The 20,141-nt window shown below is 49.1% G+C and overlaps 1 protein-coding gene across 2 annotated transcripts in view; it reads right to left on the bottom strand.

Annotated features, from left to right (window-relative positions):
- Positions 1-20,141, bottom strand: part of PPP4R4 (protein phosphatase 4 regulatory subunit 4) — a 1,899,245-nt gene that overhangs the window by 68,738 nt on the left and 1,810,366 nt on the right. For both annotated transcript variants that reach the window (XM_086937722.1, XM_086937723.1), the window contains one exon: positions 14,029-14,093. In XM_086937722.1, coding sequence (XP_086793848.1) covers positions 14,029-14,093 — 65 coding nt within the window. The remainder of the gene's footprint in view (positions 1-14,028; positions 14,094-20,141) is intronic.

Here is a 20,141-nt window from a genome sequence, read left to right as displayed (position 1 = left end):
CCTAGGGTCCCAACCCCTGGCAAAACCGACCTAGTCATCAAAGGAGTCTACTCTCGGCAGGCCCTATTAAACTTGCGCCCTCCTGAAAAATGCTCAGGTTGTTTTTACCTTTAATGAAAACCATTACCTCCCTAAAACCTGTGCACACTGTGATTTTAAAATTCTTTCTGCACTCGAGCCCAACACCACTGACTCCCCACTTCCTAATAACAAACAAAAAACGTCTCACATCCTAGCAGCCCTCATCAATGCAAGGTCGCTATGTAAACATAAAGAAGAAATTGCCGATTTTATAACTTCCTTAAAACATGATCTTCTTTTTATAACCGAAACGTGGACCAATCCTTCATCAGAGCCAGATTTATTAGTTGCGGTCCCGGAAGGTCATAATATTCTCAAGCAAGACAGGTCCCGGAAAACAGGTGGTGGAATTGCCGTAATATACCGTAACCAACTTAAAACCACTATAAGTCCAGTTCCCCTTACCACCTGTGAAGCTATTCAATTCTCTAGTGCTCTCACACCTTCCCAACGCCTTAAAGGCATCTTACTTTATCGCCCCCCAGGTAGCAAAACCAAATTTCTAGCTTCCTTCACGGACATACTTGAATCCCTTGCAACCGATAATACAACCACTATCCTAGGTGACTTTAACTTTGCTTTAGAAAACTTGGAAGACAATGACACCAACGGACTCCTATCGGACTTAGAATCTTTGAGTCTGATGCAACTGGTTCCTCACAGTACACATGAAGCCGGCCACACTCTAGACGGCCTGTTCACTAACGACAAAAACATCAAAATAAAAGAGATCCTACCACTAGCTTGGACCGACCATCATGCTGTGATCTTTGAAATCCTACTCAACTCTTCCATACATACAAATGCCACTACTCATTTCCAAAATCTCAAAAAGCTACCCCCTCAATCAGTGCCCATCCCCTCACAATTGTTTTGTAATAACCTTGCGAGCTTGTTCTATGACAAAGTCAATAATATTTACACTAATTCCTCCCATAGGAAAATAGATTATTCTTGTCCTCCTGAAACTACCACACGAAAAATTACCCAGCCTACCTTTGGGCAGTTTCCAGCTACCAACATAGCTGAGGTTTCCAGGATCATGACCACCATCAAATCAGGCTCCGCCTATGATCCCTGTCCTCCTCAAATTCTTTTTCCGGTAGCCAACATAGTAGCCCCCCAACTCACAGAAATTTTCAATTCTATGTTTTCCACAGGGGTCTATCATACCATCTGGAAAGATACCCTTCTTAAACCCCTTTTGAAAAAACCTCACTTGGACGGTGAGGACCCCAACAACTATAGGCCCATTGCCAGCCTGCCTTTTGCAGCAAAACTAGCAGAAAAACTAATGAATATACAACTATACCAGTACATTGAATATCATCTCCTATTAGACGATACCCAGTTTGGTTTTCGTAAACATCATAGCACCGAGACAGCACTTATTAAAGCCACTGACGAGATAAGAACAATTCTCGATCAACGAGGGACGGCAGTACTTATCCTGCTCGATCTATCTGCTGCCTTTGACACGGTCGATCATAACATCTTTATCGACCGTGTCAATGCTATAGGTATTCAGAACAAGGCCAAAGATCTTCTCACCTCCTTTCTCTCCAACCGCACCCAAATGGTACAACTGGGTAACTTTAGCTCCGCTCGGATGACACCTCCCTGTGACGTCCCCAAAGGCTCATCCCTAAGTCCAACACTATTTAATGTCTACGTGACAGATCTAGCTAGGATCATCAAGGACTTTGGGATGAGCCTAACATCCTACGAGGATGATACCCAATTGATCTTAGCAATAAAAAACAACTGAGATAAAATTGCGGTTAATTTTAAACAAGGTATGGTGACCATTAGTAACTGGATGACAACCAACTGTCTTAAGTTAAATTCCAATAAGACGGAAGTAATGATCTTTGGAAATCTTTCCCCTAATTGGCCAGGAGCATGGTGGCCTGCCGAATTAGGCCCTCCGCCCATACCAACTACTAAAGTAAAAAATCTGGGAATACTGCTAGATGATAAACTAACATTTGCTGCACATGCAAATTCCATTGTTTCAACTGCATTTTACAAACTTAAATCCATCAAAAAATTCTTCCCTTCCTTCCCCCTAACTCAGGAAAAACTTTGGTCACGGCTTTTGTTACGTCATCCCTTGACTATTGCAATGGACTTTTCATCAATGCTCAACAGAAAGTCATCCGCAAATTACAGTCTGTACAAAATGCAGCTGCAAGAATGCTCTCTGGTACCCCAAAATTCAATTCAATCACCCAAGTGATCAAAAATTATCACTGGTTGGGGGTAAATAATCGAATTAAATTTAAGGCACTTTGCATAGCCTATAAAGCCTCCTGTAAACTAGGGCCCCGTTTTCTCATCAAATCCTTGGCATTCTACGCCCCCAACAGAACACTACGCTCTACGAATGCCTTGTTGATGGCTGTACCCCGAACCAAAACAGCTTCATGGGTTGACCGTCGTTTCACCGTTGATACATCCAAACTGTGGAACTCGCTTGATATGGACATCAGATCCTGTCCCACCCTTACTCTTTTCCGAAGAAAAATAAAAACTTGCCTAATAAATTTCATAAATAAATAAATAAATAGTAAGATAAAGTTATCAGTAGCTAGCACATGTGACGCTATAATGTATAGAAGATAATTGGCAAATTTTGATTTCTCTCCCGGGGGTCTATATACCAGGGCAGCCCTTCCAAAGGACATAGTATTAAGTTTCATATTGATTATCAAGATTTCAAGCGTTTCGTTCGAGAATGACTCAAGCAGGGTAATCTCGATGGGGGCCTTTGCCGCCACTGCAATGCCTCCCCCTCGCTTTCCTACTCTGTCCTGCCTGATAGGATGGTATTCCTTAGGGAACGCTGTTGCGATGTCTGGCGAAGCCTGGCTATGGAGCCATGTTTCAGTGAAGAAACAAATATCCGGTTTGTTGTTGTCCAATAGGCTCCAGAGCTCAAGAGCATGTTTAGGGATAGATCTGGTGTTTAAATAAAGAGCAGCAAAAGATTTGGTGTCCATATTAACACTGATGTTGGTCGTTTTTAGAGGGTTTACTAACGTTCCCTCCTCTGAGCTCCTCAATGTTGCGTTAGCAGCTACAATAGGGGGATCAATAATGAGGGGGATTACATTGGGTCGATCTACCAGGGTGGCTGACGTATTAAGCGGATTTAGAGAAAGTAGTTTCTGCCAGCTATAGTGAATCATGATTGCTATGCATAGAAACCCCAGACCATTGAAGAGTTCTGTGGATTTTACCAGAGGTCTGGGCGGCGGGCGGTGTCCAGGCGCAGACGGGCGCAGACAGGCTTGCCTTTGGCGGGCCTTCAGTGCGTCGCTGGCGCGCCGCTGCGCGCGTCCGTGCTGGTGAGGGAAATATGTAGGGAAAAGGGCGGGGCAGCTCAGATCACGCTGCTGGGTGTACCACTGCTTCCTGTCCCTCCGCACAACCGGCACAAGCCGTGGCGGACCGGGGACCAGCAGAGGGTAGAGCAGACAAGTAAGCTGCTGCAGTAGTAATCAGCGCAAACACATTAAAAAACACAGAAATAGTTGTGATTTTAAAAACAGGGCACAAATAAAAAAAATTTATAAGGCCCTCGAAATTACTTTTCGGTTCTAGAACAGGTTTGATTCCCAGATACCACTCAGCGCACAAGAGCAGTCAAACACAAGCGTGCCATTCTCGCTTCTCGTGTTGTATTTAATATACTCCAACACAAAAAGTGGTACCCAACCAAGACTACCACCCAAGGAGCAGTAGGACAGGGGAATCACAGAACCACCCAAGGTAAGTAACTAGTAGTCCCCAGGAGTCCAAGTGCAGAGGTGATACCCCAGATGAGCGTCGCAGTTAGGGTTTTAGATTTTTAGGACCCTTCCCAGAGGCCCCCGAGGGAAACTCGTTGGAACCAGGGAGATTGGAGAGCACCCTCCCTCCCCCCGGATACCCAGAGAAGCAGGATACCTACACCAGGGAGCCCGGGTGCATAGGTATGAAGTGGTGTCAAAACCGCCCATTGAAGTCAATGGGGATCAGTTGCAACTGTGACCCATGGACCATGTCAGTGGAACCCAAACGTGAATTCCAGATGAGGAGCAACTGAGGAAAAAGGAGACAGAGTCCAAACCACCTGAAATTGCCCAGGAGGTGGAGAAAAACAATGCTCACCCTTCTCGGGTTACTTCGTGGCAGAAAGTCTTGGAGTTGCAGCTGCGGTGCCCAGGTGAAGATGTAAAACACAGGAGCCCCTCACAAGCTGTTCCACGATAGCTGAAGAAATGCAGGAAGGGCAGTGGTTGGCAGGACCACGAGCAAGCCTTGGCACATGCAGCAGATGTGTTGCAGTAAGAGTTGCAAAGAGGACGACCAGCAAGGTTCAGGGAACTTACCCAGCACAAACAAGTTATAGCCAACCCTCAGTAAGCAGGAGAGCCAGCAGGAATTGATTGAGTCCCCAGAAGAACCCTCTGGCAGAAGGCACAAGGAGCTGAAAGGCAACAGCACCAAAACAAAGATGGAGGCCCACGTCACACGAGATGCAAGGAAGTTGTTGCTTTTGTAGCAGTGCACAGGGACGTAGTTCCATCAGCTCCAAGAGTGATTGCAGTCTTCGAAGTTGCACAGAAGACAGGTCAGGCCCGGGAGAAACATAAAAAAATACCTATGTTGTAGAGCCTTGAAGAGTTCATGTGACAGCAGGATCCAGAGATCAGTCGTCGACATTGAGGTGCCTACAGTTGCAGGGGAGTGACTCATTCACTTCAAGGGATATTGCTTTCAGCTGTCCTTAATGCACACATAGTCCTTTCGACTCTGGAGGATGCACGGTCCCAGATGTTGCAGGATGGGTGCAAAGCACAGAGACGAATTTGCAGTAGGAGGCTTCCTACCAGGAGCAGTTATGTCTTTTGCTCCGGAACAGCCCAACAGCAGAGTCCAGTGTCCAGGAGCAGATGAGTCTTTTAAAGTATACTGAAGATGAGTCTTGCAGCAGAATCCTTGTACAGATCAATCTTTTTTTTTGCGATTTATAGAGCGCCTGGTGACCCGGAGGCATCCCCGGGCTATAACACTTGTGGAGACCAGAGGGGGAAGGGGAGCTATTTTGGGAAAAGTAGGGTTTGCAATTTTTTACGGAAAAGGAGGTGGCTGGGTTCCAGCCGCAGGAGGCGAGGGAGTGAGTTCCATCCTGAGGACGCTTTTACAGAAAAGCGTCGACCGCCGGTGCGTGCCTTCCTAAATCTAGGGACATTGGCCAGACGCTCGTTGTCCGAGCGCAAGGACCTATGGGCCTTGTATGGGGTGACCAAGTCTCTCAGGATAGCAGGGCCTAGACTGTTGAGGAGTTTGTGGGCGGTACACAGGGCCTTAAATTCTACCCTCTGACGTACTGGAAGCCAGTGAAGGGCCTTGAGCGCTGGTCTGGCGGAGACTCTGGAAGGGAGATTCATAAGGAGCCGGGCAGCTGCGTTTTGAGTACGCTGGAGATTTGCCATGGTGGCTTCAGGAGCTCCAAGATAGACCATGTTGCTGTAGTCTAGCCGAGCAAGGATCAGACCTTGGACCAGGAGTTTCCTAGATAAGGGTGGAAGTAGTGGAAGGATCCCGCGGATGGAGCGCATGAGTCCGAAGCAGGTACCTGCTGTTTTGGCTGCCTGAGTTTTCAAGGACAGCTCAGGTTCAAGCCAGACTCCCAAGGTCTTGATTTCTTGTTTCGGGGTGGGTACTTCACCGAAAACGTCTGGCCAGACCGATGGGGGGATGGTGGTCCATTTCTTGCCCATAAGCATGACTTCGGTTTTTGATCCGTTTAGCTTGAGTGATGACTCGCACATCCAGTGGTGGATTTCCTGGAGGCAGTTCAGCAGCTTGTCTGGGTGTTTGTCAAGATGTGAGAGTGAGACGACCAGTTGCGTGTCGTCCGCGTAGCTCACTATCTTGATCCCGAAGGGGGCGACGACATCCTCGAGGGGGGCCATGTATGCGTTAAACAAGGTTGGGCTTAGTGAGGACCCCTGGGGGACTCCGCTAGAGAGGGGGAGGGAGGCAGAGTGGGAGTTGCCGTCCCATACCTGGAACGAGCGACCTGAAAGGAAGGATTCTATCCAAGTGAGCGCGGTGCCCGCGAGTCCTGCCACGGCCAGCCGGTGGAGTAGGACACGGTGGTTCACCGTGTCAAAGGCTGCACTGAGGTCCAGGATGATCACTGCCACTGACCCTCCTGAATCCAAAATGCACCTTGCCTCCTCGATGACAGCTAGAAGGGCGGTATCTGTGCCGTGGCCAGGACGGAACCCAGTTTGGGACTGCCGCAGAAGGTTGTTTGATTCAAGAAACTGGGACAGTTGACCATTGACCAGTTTCTCTGCCATTTTGCTGATGCAGGGGAGGAGTGAGATTGGCCGATAGTTCGCCATGTCGGAGGGGTCCAGTTGAAGTGCTTTGACTACTGCACTCTTCCAGCTTGGGGGGACAGAGCCTTGGGAGAGCGAGATGTTAATCAGCTCCGTGATAGTGGGCACGATGACAGGGGCCACTGTTTTCAGGAATCTGATGGGGCGGGATCCAGCGGGGAGCCGCTTTTCATCTTGGCCATGGTTGTGCCTACTTCGTCCAGCGATACTGCCCTGAATGCGGTCAGCTGAGGATGCATGTTGTTTCCTGTGAGGTTAGTGGGTGCATCATTGTCCGTATGGTTGGGCAAGCTGGCAGGGGGGAGGGAGACTAGGATACGGGCGATTTTGGAGTCGAAGTAGGTTGCCAGTTCATCACTTCTGTCCGCAGGGGATATGTTGGAGGAGGGGGGCGCTGGTATTTTCAAGAGCTCTTTGGCGATGAGAAAGGATTCTCTCGCCGAGTTGGTGCAATTTTTTATTCTGGTGTCGTAATGAGAGGCTTTAGTGAGCATCAGGGTGGATTTGTAGGTTCTCACCGACCTACGATCGGCGTCCTTGCTGGTGTGCAGCCAGTCCTTTCTCCATAGTCGCTCCGCTTTTTTGCACTCTTTGCGGAGAGTTCGGAGTTCCGGGGTGTACCATGGGGCTGATCCTAGTTTCCCGTTTTTATCCTCACGGGTTTTTATGGGGAGGATGGAGTCAAGGGACGTGGAGATCCACACCCTGAATTTTCTGTCTGCGGTGACCGGGTCTTCCGATGAGGTAGGGGTTGTAGAGTTCAGGGTTCTGGCCCAGTCCTCGGCGGAGAGTCTGGACCATGCCCTGTCCCTGGTGTAGGTAGTGGGCTTGTGGAGTTTCTTGAATGCTCCTGGTAGGCGGAGAGGGACCAAAAAGTGGTCCGTCCACGGGAGGGGGAGGGACTCTTTGGCTTGTAGGGTGGGGATGTTGGTAAACACCGGGTCAAGCAAATGACCCTTAGTGTGTGTGGCTCCGGAGTTGGTGAGGTGGAGGCCGTAGGCCGCCAGATCTGAGATCAGGTCGACTGCCCCTGTGTCTAGGGGGTCATCGAAATGGATGTTGAGGTCTCCTAGTATAGAGAAGTTAGAGGTGGAATGGGCCAGAGACGCTATAGATTCTAAGAGAGCGCTAGCAAACGGGCCAGAATGGCCAGGGGGACGATATACAAGGAGGCCTGACAGCGAACTAGTCGGCGCTAGCTGGATAGTGAAATGAAGGCTTTCAGAGTCCAGGATGTGAGCGTCGTTGGATCTACAGGAGAAGTGATCCCGGTAGATGATGGCCACTCCGCCTCCTCTGCCAGATGGGCGAGGTTGGGATTGGATAAGGAAGCCCGGGGGAAGGGCTAAGACTACATCTGGGTCCCAGTGGTCCGTAAGCCACGTTTCAGAGAGGAACAGAATGTCGAGCTCGTGATCTTCTATTAGGTGGTTAATGAGCAGCGCATGCATAGGGAGTGACCGACAGTTCAGTGTGGCAAGTTTAAGGGCCGGGTGAATGACGGGCGGATTGGGGAGTTGTAGCTGAACTGGGAGGCAGAGTGTACAGCTGGTAAAGGGACCGTCTAAATCATGAACATAGTTGCATGAGCTGTCATTGGTGGGTCTGAGACTAAGGAGGTCCCAGCGTGAGTAGCTTACCCTAGAAGGAGCTGGGTCCGGCATGAGTTCTGGCCCTGAGCCTGGCCGTGCGCGGACGGGCGCAGACTAGCTTGCCTTAGGCGCTCCCGCTGCGCTCGTCCGCTGCGCTGGTATGGCCGACACATTTGTGGCGTGGGAAGAGGGCGTGGCCTCGTTGTGGGCGTGTCTACGCCTTCGAGCCGCGATGGCGGTTGAGGGGTTTCCCTGTACCAGCGCTACGATCCGCTGTGTCAGGGGATGTCAGGAGGGCTGCTCGGCGCGTTTGGCAAGTGCTTCTAATAACGAGTGAGTGGGTTTTTTAAAAGCAGTGAAATGACAAGTAAATTTATAAAACAAAGCAAAACACAGTCCTCCGGCTTCCGCCTCAGAGGTCAACAAAAGAAGATTGAGGAGCGCTATCAGTCAACGTTTAAGAACTGGAAAAAGTGGGCGTGGCCTCATTGTGGGCGTGTCTACGCCTTCGAGCCGCGATGGCGGTTGAGGGGTTTCCCTGTACCAGCGCTACGATCCGCTGTGTCAGGGGATGTCAGGAGGGCTGCTCGGCGCGTTTGGCAAGTGCTTCTAATAACGAGTGAGTGCGTTTTTTAAAAGCAGTGAAATGACAAGTAAATTTATAAAACAAAGCAAAACACAGTCCTCCGGCTTCTGCCTCAGAGGTCAACAAAAGAAGATTGAGGAGCGCTATCAGTCAGCGTTCAAGTACTGGGAAAGTGGGCGTGGCCTCGTTGTGGGCGTGTCTACGCCTTCGAGCCGCGATGGCGGTTGAGGGGTTTCCCTGTACCAGCGCTACGATCCGCTGTGTCAGGGGATGTCAGGAGGGCTGCTCGGCGCGTTTGGCAAGTGCTTCTAATAACGAGTGAGTGCGTTTTTTAAAAGCAGTGAAATGACAAGTAAATTTATAAAACAAAGCAAAACACAGTCCTCTGGCTTCCGCCTCAGAGGTCAACAAAAGAAGATTGAGGAGCGCTATCAGTCAGCGTTTAAGTACTGGAAAAAGTGGGCGTGGCCTCGTTGTGGGCGTGTCTACGCCTTCGAGCCACGATGGCGGTTGAGGGGTTTCCCTGTACCAGCGCTACCATCCGCTGTGTCGGGGATGTCAGGAGGGCTGCTCGGCGCATTTGGCAAGTGCTTCTAATACCGAGTGAGTGCGTTTTTTAAAAGCAGTGAAATGACAAGTAAATTTATAAAACAAAGCAAAACACAGTCCTCCGGCTTCCGCCTCAGAGGTCAACAAAAGAAGATTGAGGAGCGCTATCAGTCAGCGTTTAAGTACTGGAAAAAGTGGGCGTGGCCTCGCTGTGGGCGTGTCTACGCCTTCGAGCCTCGATGGCGGTTGAGGGGTTTCCCTGTACCAGCGCTACGATCCGCTGTGTCAGGGGATGTCAGGAGGGCTGCTCGGCGCGTTTGGCAAGTGCTTCTAATAACGAGTGAGTGCGTTTTTTAAAAGCAGTGAAATGACAAGTACATTTTTAAAATCTAGAGTCCTTCCTTCAAGGGAGCGCTTGGCCTTAAGTAGCCCGGGAAGGGAGTTGGACAGCTTCTGCAGTAACCCACCCTCAGGAATGCCTCTCTGATTGCCTGACCATTCAGATGTTCCCAGGGGCCTCTGCTTATTTTGCACCCAAAATGGCAGAATTAAATAGCCACCTGGTGGGGATCTGGCTATGTCACTGGGGGAGGTTCTGGGCAGGGGGTGGTCACTCCCCTGTTCTCTTGTGTAATTTCTCACCTGAGTGGAAGCCAAGGGCTCCTAAACTGGGGCAAGCTTGTTCATGCAAGGTGGACACCAAATGTGCCCTCTACAGCAGTCTGGTGGTGCTCGGAAGCACCCTTACTCTAGCTCAGAGAAACCTAAGGCTACACCTCTCCTCTACAGGTCTACAGGAAATCCTTTGTTCTGCCATCCCTTGCCTAAGTTAGGCTCACCAGCAGGAGGGCGGAACAGTGTCTGGGGTCTGCGGAAGCACTGGCTTGCACGCAGGCCCTGCAAGGCTACACAGGTAGACATGCAAAATGCTCTAAGAAGCCCACCCAGTACATGTTATTAGGCAACTAACACTGGAATTGGTGTAGTTACATGATTCCAACGTGTTTGATACCAAACATAACCAGGTTTGGAGAAGCAATTATGTAGTTTGATAACTAGAGTTTGCCAGTGTCCACTACATAGCTTAAAATGCTACCCTGCACATACAAAGCCCAGAGAATGGAGTCTGGGGTTTGTAGGGCTGTCTCTGATCATTCAGGGGCACCCTAACACTTAGAATCATGCACCCTGCATGTGGGCTGAAGGGCCTACCTTAGGGGTTACAGGATATAAATGCAGCGAACGGGATATAGGGTAAACCTTATATCAGAAGGGAAAGGTGCGTGCACCATTTCACGCAGGCTGCCGTGGCAGACCTGCAGACACAGTTTGCATGGGCTCCCATGGGAGACTCCTGGTGTACAAATGCCCTGGGTACCTTAGTACCGTATACTAGGGACTTGCAGGGGTACACCAGTATGCCAATTGTGGGGTGTACAAAGTACTTACCAGCCAATTTAGAGGAGCAAACACAGACACTGGGGTACTGGTTAACAGGATCCGAGTGTACTACAGTCAAAACACACTGACTCCAGGCAAAAAGTGGGGCAACCATGTCAGAAAGATCCTATTTTCTGACAGGCAAAGTAACAAATATGGGAGAACAAAGTGGGTAAATACAATTGCATGAAGGAAGCACCGATACATAGCAACAGCAATCACAAGAAGTATACGATGAACAGTAGCAGCTATCTTGGGTGTGCTGAGGCCGAGTAGTACTAGGGTTTGCAGGAGAGTCTGCAAACACACTACCCGACTGCCGAAGTTGTAGTTCTGCCTTTACATGTGTAGGTGTGTATGGCAGGACAAAAGGAGTTTCACCAAAAAGGGCTGTAATGAGCTTAAGGTGACATGTAGAAAATGGTATCAAGATTTTGACTTTCGCATTGAGAAGAAAGCTCCCACAGACAGCAGTCTGGATCCTCAGAAGGACAGCTCTGACCAGCACCAGGGAAACAGCTTCCAGTGCAGGTAGAAGACAAGAGAAAGGGAAAGATGGCCACCACCTTTTTCCCAAACCTCAGGACCAGCGAGTCACTCACCAGTGTGTCGCAGTTCCTTGGCATGTGAGGCTGGCTGAGTACATCCCCCAATTGCCTGCAATTACACCAGCAGTTCAAGGGTGAATGCGCAAGCTGAGCCGGGAGCCAGGGGGGTGCATCATGCACACTACAGCAGGGTATGATTGCCTCCTTCTCATTTCTGGGCTCAAACGTTGCACGCTCTTTAAGGAACAAGGATGTTGCAGCTATCATGGTCCGAACCATGTTCACCCATAAATTATCAAAGCAGAGTATGGGTCGGGTGAAGCGAGCTGCTGGGGAGCGGGGTCCAGGGTGGCAGGGTCATCGGAAGGGACATACCCACCTTCACCTCCCCCATCCTCGGTGACACTATGCTGCATGCCAGTGAGGGCTAAGAAGGGTGGTCCTCTGGAATTGTAGCCACCAGAGTCTATTACCCACTAATGCAGCAGTGTGAGGGGCGGTCAAGTGGGGTGAGCTGCTGGGCAAGCAGGAGAAAGAGGGAGCAGCAGGCTGACCTCGAAGAAATCTGAGCGCCTCCTTCACCCCTTCACCAGGTCTGCAATCTGCATGTTAGACTGGTATAGAGGGGGTGATATCTGTAGGCTCCTGCAGTTGGCCTAAGATTTCTCACCATCCTGCAGTCTGTGTCGGGCTACAGGAGTGCATCTGGTCTCCTGGATGTGAGTGGGAAGGCACCGAATGAGAAAGCCTTCCTGGTGCTCTCTCGTCGCTGCACAGTTTCTGATGAGATTCGCTGGTTGTAGTATCCACCTTTGCTTTTAACTTCAGTAAGGTTCCCAGCTACCAAAATTCCCATTCAATGACCCGACACCAGTTTTACTACAGCTGATTTATGGCAGTTTACGAACAGTCCTGAAGCTTCTCCAAAAACCCTGAAGGTGTACAATCTTCAGGGTGCTGAGGGGATATTGCATACAAATAAGAATATTATCTTCATGTAGAAAATTACCAGGCAAGATGTTCGACTATTAAGGAGCTTCCGTTGGTACTCCTGGGCTAGGGATTGAATGGGAATTTTGGTAGCTGGGCTCCAAGTACTTTCAGGTCATTTAAATAGGTGGTGTATACACTGCCCCAACTGCGTGGGAAAGCTGGGATCTTAATATTGTCTGGGGTTCGCTAAGATAAGCGAAAATATTATAAGATGGACCCTTTCAATATTAGGCAGGAATTCCTATTTAAGATGATTATTCTGCCTAAATGGCTCCATATCCTACAGAAATACTCGTACATTATACAGAACCCCCTTCTCAACTATCTTAAATAAGAGAGAGGGATTTTTTGTGGCCTGGGCAGCAGTCCAGGTAAACCTTCTCTACACATATATTGTCAGTATTTGATGGGGGAATAGAGCTGACCTTCAGTTGTATTATTGGGCTTACAGATGGTCACAATTAACCTGTTAACTACGGCGGTAATTCTGCCGCGGTACGGGCGTTCTCTTGCGTGGGCGGGGCCGTGTCCGCCGTTGGACGTGCGCAGCACTACAAAGGTAGTGCTCGCGACGGCCGACGGCAGCAGGGAAGGGGAAATGACTTATTATATATCGCCCAGTTCGACCATGAACACCAACTTGCACTAAAACTATTCCTGGGGAAGTGCCACAGGAATCTATATATAGTGCCCGGACCCCAACTTTACCAGAGGCAACCCGATGTACCATTAAAGTCTGACACTTAGCCTCAAAATACATAGGCTGGCAAGGGAAACCGATGCAGTTCACTTCACTCTCACTAGGTTCGGTAGGCTTTGATAAATGAGACACCATAGGAATATCCACTTTAAGAGATGTATGGAAAGGCTCCAGCACAAGATTATTTGAGGAGTTTTCAGCCTCATTTGCTCTACAGCATATCGCATTCTTTTGGTAACTCCAAATGTGGCATGTGTTAAACAAACACAAGTCAAAACTGGCTAATTTACCAGATTGCACCCCTTTTGGGGATAAGCTTTGGGGAATGGACCTGCTGCATGTCACAAAAGCACCAGCACAACAGTACATTTTAAGAAGCAGAGTAAGGACTGCTTTACCAATCTGATAGCAGAATAAACTGATCCATCCTATTTGACCTGAATTTCAAACTTTTAAGATGCTTCGAAATTTGTCGTTTGGGGATGTTGTCCAACTTGAAAGTACTATAAAAATGTTTGACTTTAGTAAAAACGACATGATCCATGGTAAAAAAAGACAGAAAACATTGCCCAGTCATACAAAGAGTTTATGTCAGCCTCAAGAGTCAAGCTAAAATGATTTAATTGGTCAAGCTGCCTTGGCATCTGAAAAACGGTCACTTTTTTATATTTTATACTTTTTTCCATTTGCCTTATTTTTTAAGCTTGGACAATTTTTAATCTTTCATCTATACTTAAAGGCTAGAATTTCTTTCTAATTTTAAACAATATTTTTGTTACAACATCACCACCGTCCTTTAATCTAATTCAATCAATGTGTCTGCGATTCCATAATAGCTGTATTTAATCATCAAATTAAGTTCCCCTATTCAGAATACTTCTAGTATAATATCTTGCGCTTCTGTAATAGACAGCAGTATAAACCTGTCGGTATGTAATAAAATTATAGAATCATGGTATCAAATGTAAGTACGTTCATCATAACTAAAACCGTCAATGCCATGAAGGCTATCCCCTCCAAAATATTATCATGGGGAAAATGCTTCTGGTAAAATTAAACTATCAGAGAGAAAAATTCTGCAACTTTTCACATTTCTTTATTACAACAATGGTTTCATTTGGAGACTTTCGATACTTACCAACAAAAGGCAGCAAAACACTCTTTCCCATTCCTATGCCAGAAGAGTTGCAGCTTGGACTTTTACTGCAAAAGAAGATAATTGGGATTTGATTATTGCCATGGAAATTTACGAAGTGTATAACTATTTTTATCAGTCACTGCAATGTGTTAAGAAGCAGAATAATAGCAGATACGAAGCCTATGCATAAAAAGGCAAAACTTTATACAGTGCAGTAACTTTTACGAAGAAATCTATTGATTTAATTTGATTCTAGACACTAGATTCTAAAACTGTCTAGTGAACTTACTCTTTTTAATGATATTGGATTGTACAGCTCCAGATAAAGTGAAGTAACTAACAGAATCTGCACAGAAGCAAAATGTGAAGAAATATAACTTATCACATGCACAATTGCAATCACCATAATGCGCAAGGAATGTATTATGTGGACCATTAAGCCAAAGATTAGACCTAATTGTAATATGGCAGATCAGCTGTAAAATGTGTAAATACAAGTTATCTTCCAGGGGAACCTCATTAATACTCATAAACACTGAATATTCCCGGCAAATCCAAAACCTCTCGGAATTAATAAATCATCCACGTATAAATACTCGAGACAGCCAGGACTCTTCATTCATCAGTGTGTTTAATTCAAATTACAGCAGCATTTAAATGCCCGATGAGTTTCAGCAGGGCCGGCTCTAGGCTCATGGTGGCCCTGTGCAGGGAGCGTAGGTGGGGGCCCCGGAAGAGGGGGTCCGGACCCTCATGGACATCGATTCGCCAAAATGTTATGGGTGACAAAAGCGACATGTCACTCCCTTTCACACCCAGTGACATCACAGGCGTGTCTAACCTTGGACTTTCGACGGCCTCTTATTTACTGCTTGAGGTGTTATGGAAAGAGCAAGAAATGGAGACAACAGAAAAGTAAACAAAGCTCCATGGGCCCTCTTTAGTTTCTGTTCTCTCTGTCAGTCAGTCTCTCTCTCTGTCAGTCTCTGTCAGTCAATCTCTCTCTCAGTCAGTCTCTCTCTCTCTGTCAGTCTATCTCTCTCTGACAGTCGCTCTCTCAGCCAGTAAGTCTCCCAGTCTCTCTCTCTCTCTCTTAGTCTCTCTCTCTGTCAGCCAGTCTCGCTCTCTCCCAGTCAGTCTCTCTCTCTCCCAGTCAGTCAGTCTCTCTCAGTCAGTCATTCTCTCTCTACCTCAGTCAGTCTCTCTCTATCTTTCCCTGTCAGTCCCCCTCTCAGTCAGTCTCTCTCTCTCTCTGTCAGTCTCTCTCAGTCAGTCAGTCTCTCTCAGTCAGTCAGTCTCTCTCGCAGTCAATCAGTCTATCTCTCTCAGTCAGTCTCTGCCTCTCTCTCTGTCTCTCTCTCTGTCAGTCAGTATCTCTCTACCTCAGTCAGTCAGTATCTCTCTACCTCAGTCAGTCTCTCTCTCTGCCAGTCAGTCTCACTCTCAATCAGTCTCTCTCTCTCTGTTAGTCAGTCAGTCACTCTCTTAGTCAGCCAATCTTGCTCTCTCTCTCTGTCAGTTTCCTAGCCAGTCAGTCTCTCAGTCAGTCAGTATTCAGTCTCTGAGTCAGTCAGTCAGTCAGTCTCTCTCTCTCTCAACTCTCTCTCTCCATTCTCTCTCTCAACTCTGTCCACTCCATCTCCACTGTCTCTCCACTCTCTCTCCACTGTCTCTCTCTCCACTTTCTCTCTCTCTACTCTCTCCCCACTATCTCCCTCCACTGTCTCCTCCACTGTCTCCCTCCACTCTCTCTCCACTCTCTATCTCCTCTCTCTCCTCTTTCTCTCTCCTCTCTCTCTCTCCACTCTCTCTCTCTCCTCTCTCTCTCTCTCCACTCTCTCTCTCTCTCCACTCTCTCTCTCTCTCCACTCTCTCTCTCTCTCCACTGTCTCTCTCCACTGTCTCTCTCTCCACTTTCTCTCTCTCTCCACTGTCTAGCTCCACTCCCTCCACTCTCTCTCTCTCTCTCTCTCTCTCTCTCTCTCTCTCTCTCTCTCTCTCTCTCCACTCTCTCTCTCTTCACTCTCTCTCTTCACTGTCTCTCTCACTACTTTCTCTCTCTCTCTCCACTCTATCCACTGTCTAGCTCCACTTTCTCTCCACTCTCTCTCTCTACTCTTTCTCCACTCTCTCTCTCTACTCTCTCTCCACTCTCTCTCTCCACTCTCTCCCTCCACTCTCTCTCCCTCCACTCTCTCTCCCTCCACTCTCTCTCCCTCCACTCTCTCTCTCTCTACTCTCTTTCCACTCTCTCTCTACTCTCTCTCCACTGTCTTTCTCTCCACTCTCTCTCCACTCTCTCTCCACTGTCTCCCTCCACTCTCTCTCTCTCCACTCTCTTGCTCACTCTCTCCACTGTCTCCATGCTCTCTCCGCTCTCTCTCTCTCCACTGTCTAGCTCCACTCTCTCTCCACTCTCTCTCTCTCTAATCTCTCTCCACTCTCTCTCTCTACTCTCTCTCCACGCTCTCTCTCCACTCTCTCTCTCCACCCTCTCTTCCTCCACTCTCTCTCTCTACTCTCTCTCCACTCTCTCTCTCCACTCTCTCTCCACTGTCTTTCTCTCCTCTCTCTCTACTCTCTCTCCACTCTCTCTCCACTGACTCTCTCTCTCTACTCTCTCGCTACTCTCTCTCTCCACTCTCTCTATACTCTCTCTCCACTGCCTTACTCCACTCTTTCTCCACTCTCTCTCCACTCTCTCTCTCCACCCTCTCTCTCCACCCTCACTCTCTCTTCACTCTCTCTCTCTACTCTCGCTCTCTACTCTCGCTCTCTACTCTTTCTCTCCACACTCTCTCTCCACACTCTCTCTCCACTCTCTCTCTCTCCACTCTCTCTCTCTCCACTCTCTCCCACTCTCTCTCACAAAGTAGGGTGCGTTCCATGGGCATCCGCAGAAATGTTTCCGGGGGGGGGGGGGGGGGGGGGGGGGGGGGAGGGCACATTTTTAACTTCATCTCCATCCCCCTTGCACCCTTCTCCCCTCTGCCTTGCAGCACCCTTCTCGCCCTCCCCCTTGCACCCTTCTCCCCCTCCCCCTTGCACCCTTCTCCACCTCCGCCTTGCACCCTTTTCTACCTTGCACCCTTCTCCCCTCTGCCTTGCACCCTTCTCCCCTCTGCCTCGCACCCTTCTCCTCTCTGCCTTGCAGCCTTCTCTACCGTGCACCCTTCTCCTCTCTTCCTTGCACCCTTCTCCCCTCCCCTTGGCACCCTTCTCCCCTCCGCCTTGCACCCTTCTCCCCCTCCCCATTGCACCATTCTCCCCTCTTCCTTGCACCCTTCTCCTCTCCACCTTGCACCCTTCTCCTCTCTGCCTTGCACCCTTCTCCCCTCTGCCTTGCACCCTTCTCCCCTCCGCCTTGCACCCTTCTCCTCGCTGCCTTGCGCCCTTTTCCTCTCTGCCTTGCGCCCTTCTCCCCTCTGCCTTGCACCCTTCTCCTCTCTGCCTTGCACCCTTCTCCCCTCCGCCTTGCACCCTTCTCCTCTCTGCCTTGCACCCTTCTCCCCTCCACCTTGCACCCTTCTCCCCTCCGCCTTGCACCCTTCTCCCCCTCCCCGTTGCACCATTCTCCCCTCTTCCTTGCACCGTTCTCCCCTCTGCCTTGCACCCTTCTCCTCTCTGCCTTGCACCCTTCTCCCCTCTGCCTTGCACCTTCTCCCCTCTGCCTTACACCCTTCTCCTCTCTGCCTTGCACCCTTCTCCCCTCTGCCTTGCACCCTTCTCCCCTCCGCCTTGCACCCTTCTCCTCTCTGCCTTGCATCCTACTCCCCTCTGCCTTGCACCCTTCTCCTCTCTGCCTTGCACCCTTCTCCTCTCTGCCTTGCAACCTTCTACCCTCTGCCTTGCAACCTTCTCCCCTCTGCCTTGCACCCTTCTCTACCGTGCACCCTTTCTACTCCCTGCCTTGCACCCTTCTCCCCTCTGCCTTGCACCCTTCTCCCCTCCGCCTTGCTCCCTTCTCTACTTTGCACCCTTCTCTACCTTGCACCCTTCCCCTCTCTGCCTTCCACCTTTCTCCCCTCTGCCTTGCACCCTTCTCCTCTCTGCCGTGCACCCTTCTCCTCTCTGCCTTGCGCCCTTCTCCTCTCTGCCTTGCACCCTTCTCCTCTCTACCTTGCACCCTTCTCCTCTCTGCCTTCCACCTTTCTCCCCTCTGCCTTGCACCCTTCTCCTCTCCGCCGTGCACCCTTCTCCTCTCTGCCTTGCGCCCTTCTCCTCTCTGCCTTCCGCCCTTCTCCCCTCTGCCTTGCACCCTTCTCCGCTCTGCCTTGCACCCTTCTCCCCCTCCGCCTGGACTCCAAAACGTAAGCTGATCACTTTCTTCAAACAAAATAATTTTGACCTAATAGACAAGCTTTTTATTTTTAGTAAATGCATGACAGGTGCTCTACTATCAGTTTGCAGTTTTCATCCAGTATCCATATGTACTCTGGCTATACAAGGAAAGTGCCACCATCCCAAGCCAAGGATACACACTAAATACTAAGAACTACCAACAATATATCGGCCAAACAAGGGTGGGCAGAGAGCACATCACCCTCACATGCATTCATGTTTTAATGAGGATGCTTTTTTCTCACAATAAAATTAATGTTTGTACAAATGCCATTTTGACACCTCTATGTGCTGTACATAACGATTGTCACTGTAACTCAGCTTACCGAACTCAGAGGGAAGGTTGACTTGGTACACCGAGAGAATAACAAATGACTCGGAGGACTTAAACAGATGTCAGGGTGAGCGTGAAACGGACTACGATAAAGCAAGCAATTAAAATTGTATTTTGTTTAAAAGAACCATGACTTGTCGGAAAACACAGTTTCTATTATGTATAAAAGTTCCTAAAATTGTCACAGTGATTACAAACTATATTACACAGGCACGTATGTTGGAGAAAGGACCTACAGGCTGTCTGAACAGAGATCAGATAATCTTCCCTTACTTGCAGGCCCGTTATCCCATTCCACCGAGACCTCTGTTTCACCTTTCAACAATAAAAATACACTTACTCACTGTCTCCTTCCTTGTCCCAAACTTGGTGGCTGAGGAAGCGCTTCTGCATCTGGAGCGTTCTTTCTAATAATTATAATTCACCATGGGCCAACCTGTGCACAAGCACATAGCAGAACACTGCGTCTTCGCCACATGCCAGCATGCCAGCTCTCCATATTTACCGAGGCCCACTCAAGAGGGGTGTGCAAATCGCTTTCACTTTTGCAATGTTAGACATGCGTAGTCGAGCCTGCTAAAATCATCCAGAAAATGTAAGCATGCTTTTAAAATGCTGATGTGGAAACAGAGCCAGCTTCAACATTGTAATTGTGTCTTTAGATAACTTGTAGGGGAGGCAGGGAAGCAGTTTTTTTAAGGGTGCCACAATCACATTAAGAGGTCCCCAGCGCATGTAGGCCCCCAAACCCTGACAACCCCTCACCCCTCACAGACAGCCCTGGCCTCCTCCCTTCTCAAAGGAATAGTGCCCTGAGGAGAATGCACCATCCTAGGGTCCCCACCCCCTCCTCTTTCCGGGCCTGGCTCATGGCTTTGACTGAAGAGAAACAATGGAAGTTGATACTTTGTTTCTCTTCAGTCAAAGGTCAGCAGCGCGAGGAGCAGGAGCTCCTAGGAGCAGGCTGCAGGCAGCAGCAGCTGCTTTAGAGAGAGAGACACAGCTCTCTACCGGAGGGCTCAGCTGAGGGGCCCCCTTCAACTACTGGAGACTGCCCCCCCCCCCCCCGAAAACAACAACACGTGCTGAGAGATGGAGAGAGAGACAGGGGAAGCGCGAGATATCCTAAAAAATAATAGAAGCCGGGAGGCTGCAAAATCCTGCCAGGGGGCCGCCAGTGATCCTTCTGATCTGATCCTCGTCGTGGCGGCCCCTGGGGTTTGGCGGCCCTGTGCAGGTGCACAGTTTGCACATGCCTAGGGCCGGCCCTGGTTTCAGAGCCTCCACTCCTTGGTCACAGGTGATTAACGTTTACTACAACATTCCTTTAAATCATGTGATTTCCCACCACCACCAGAATAGGACTACGTGGAGTCTTCAATAACACAATATACACAAACTATGGCGGCCATCTTTTAGTGTTCTTTTATGTTTTTTA

The sequence above is a fragment of the Lissotriton vulgaris genome, chromosome 9 (assembly GCF_964263255.1).
Source record: "Lissotriton vulgaris chromosome 9, aLisVul1.2, whole genome shotgun sequence".
Lineage (NCBI taxonomy): Eukaryota > Metazoa > Chordata > Amphibia > Caudata > Salamandridae > Lissotriton > Lissotriton vulgaris.
This window is presented reverse-complemented; position numbering and strand designations above follow the sequence as displayed.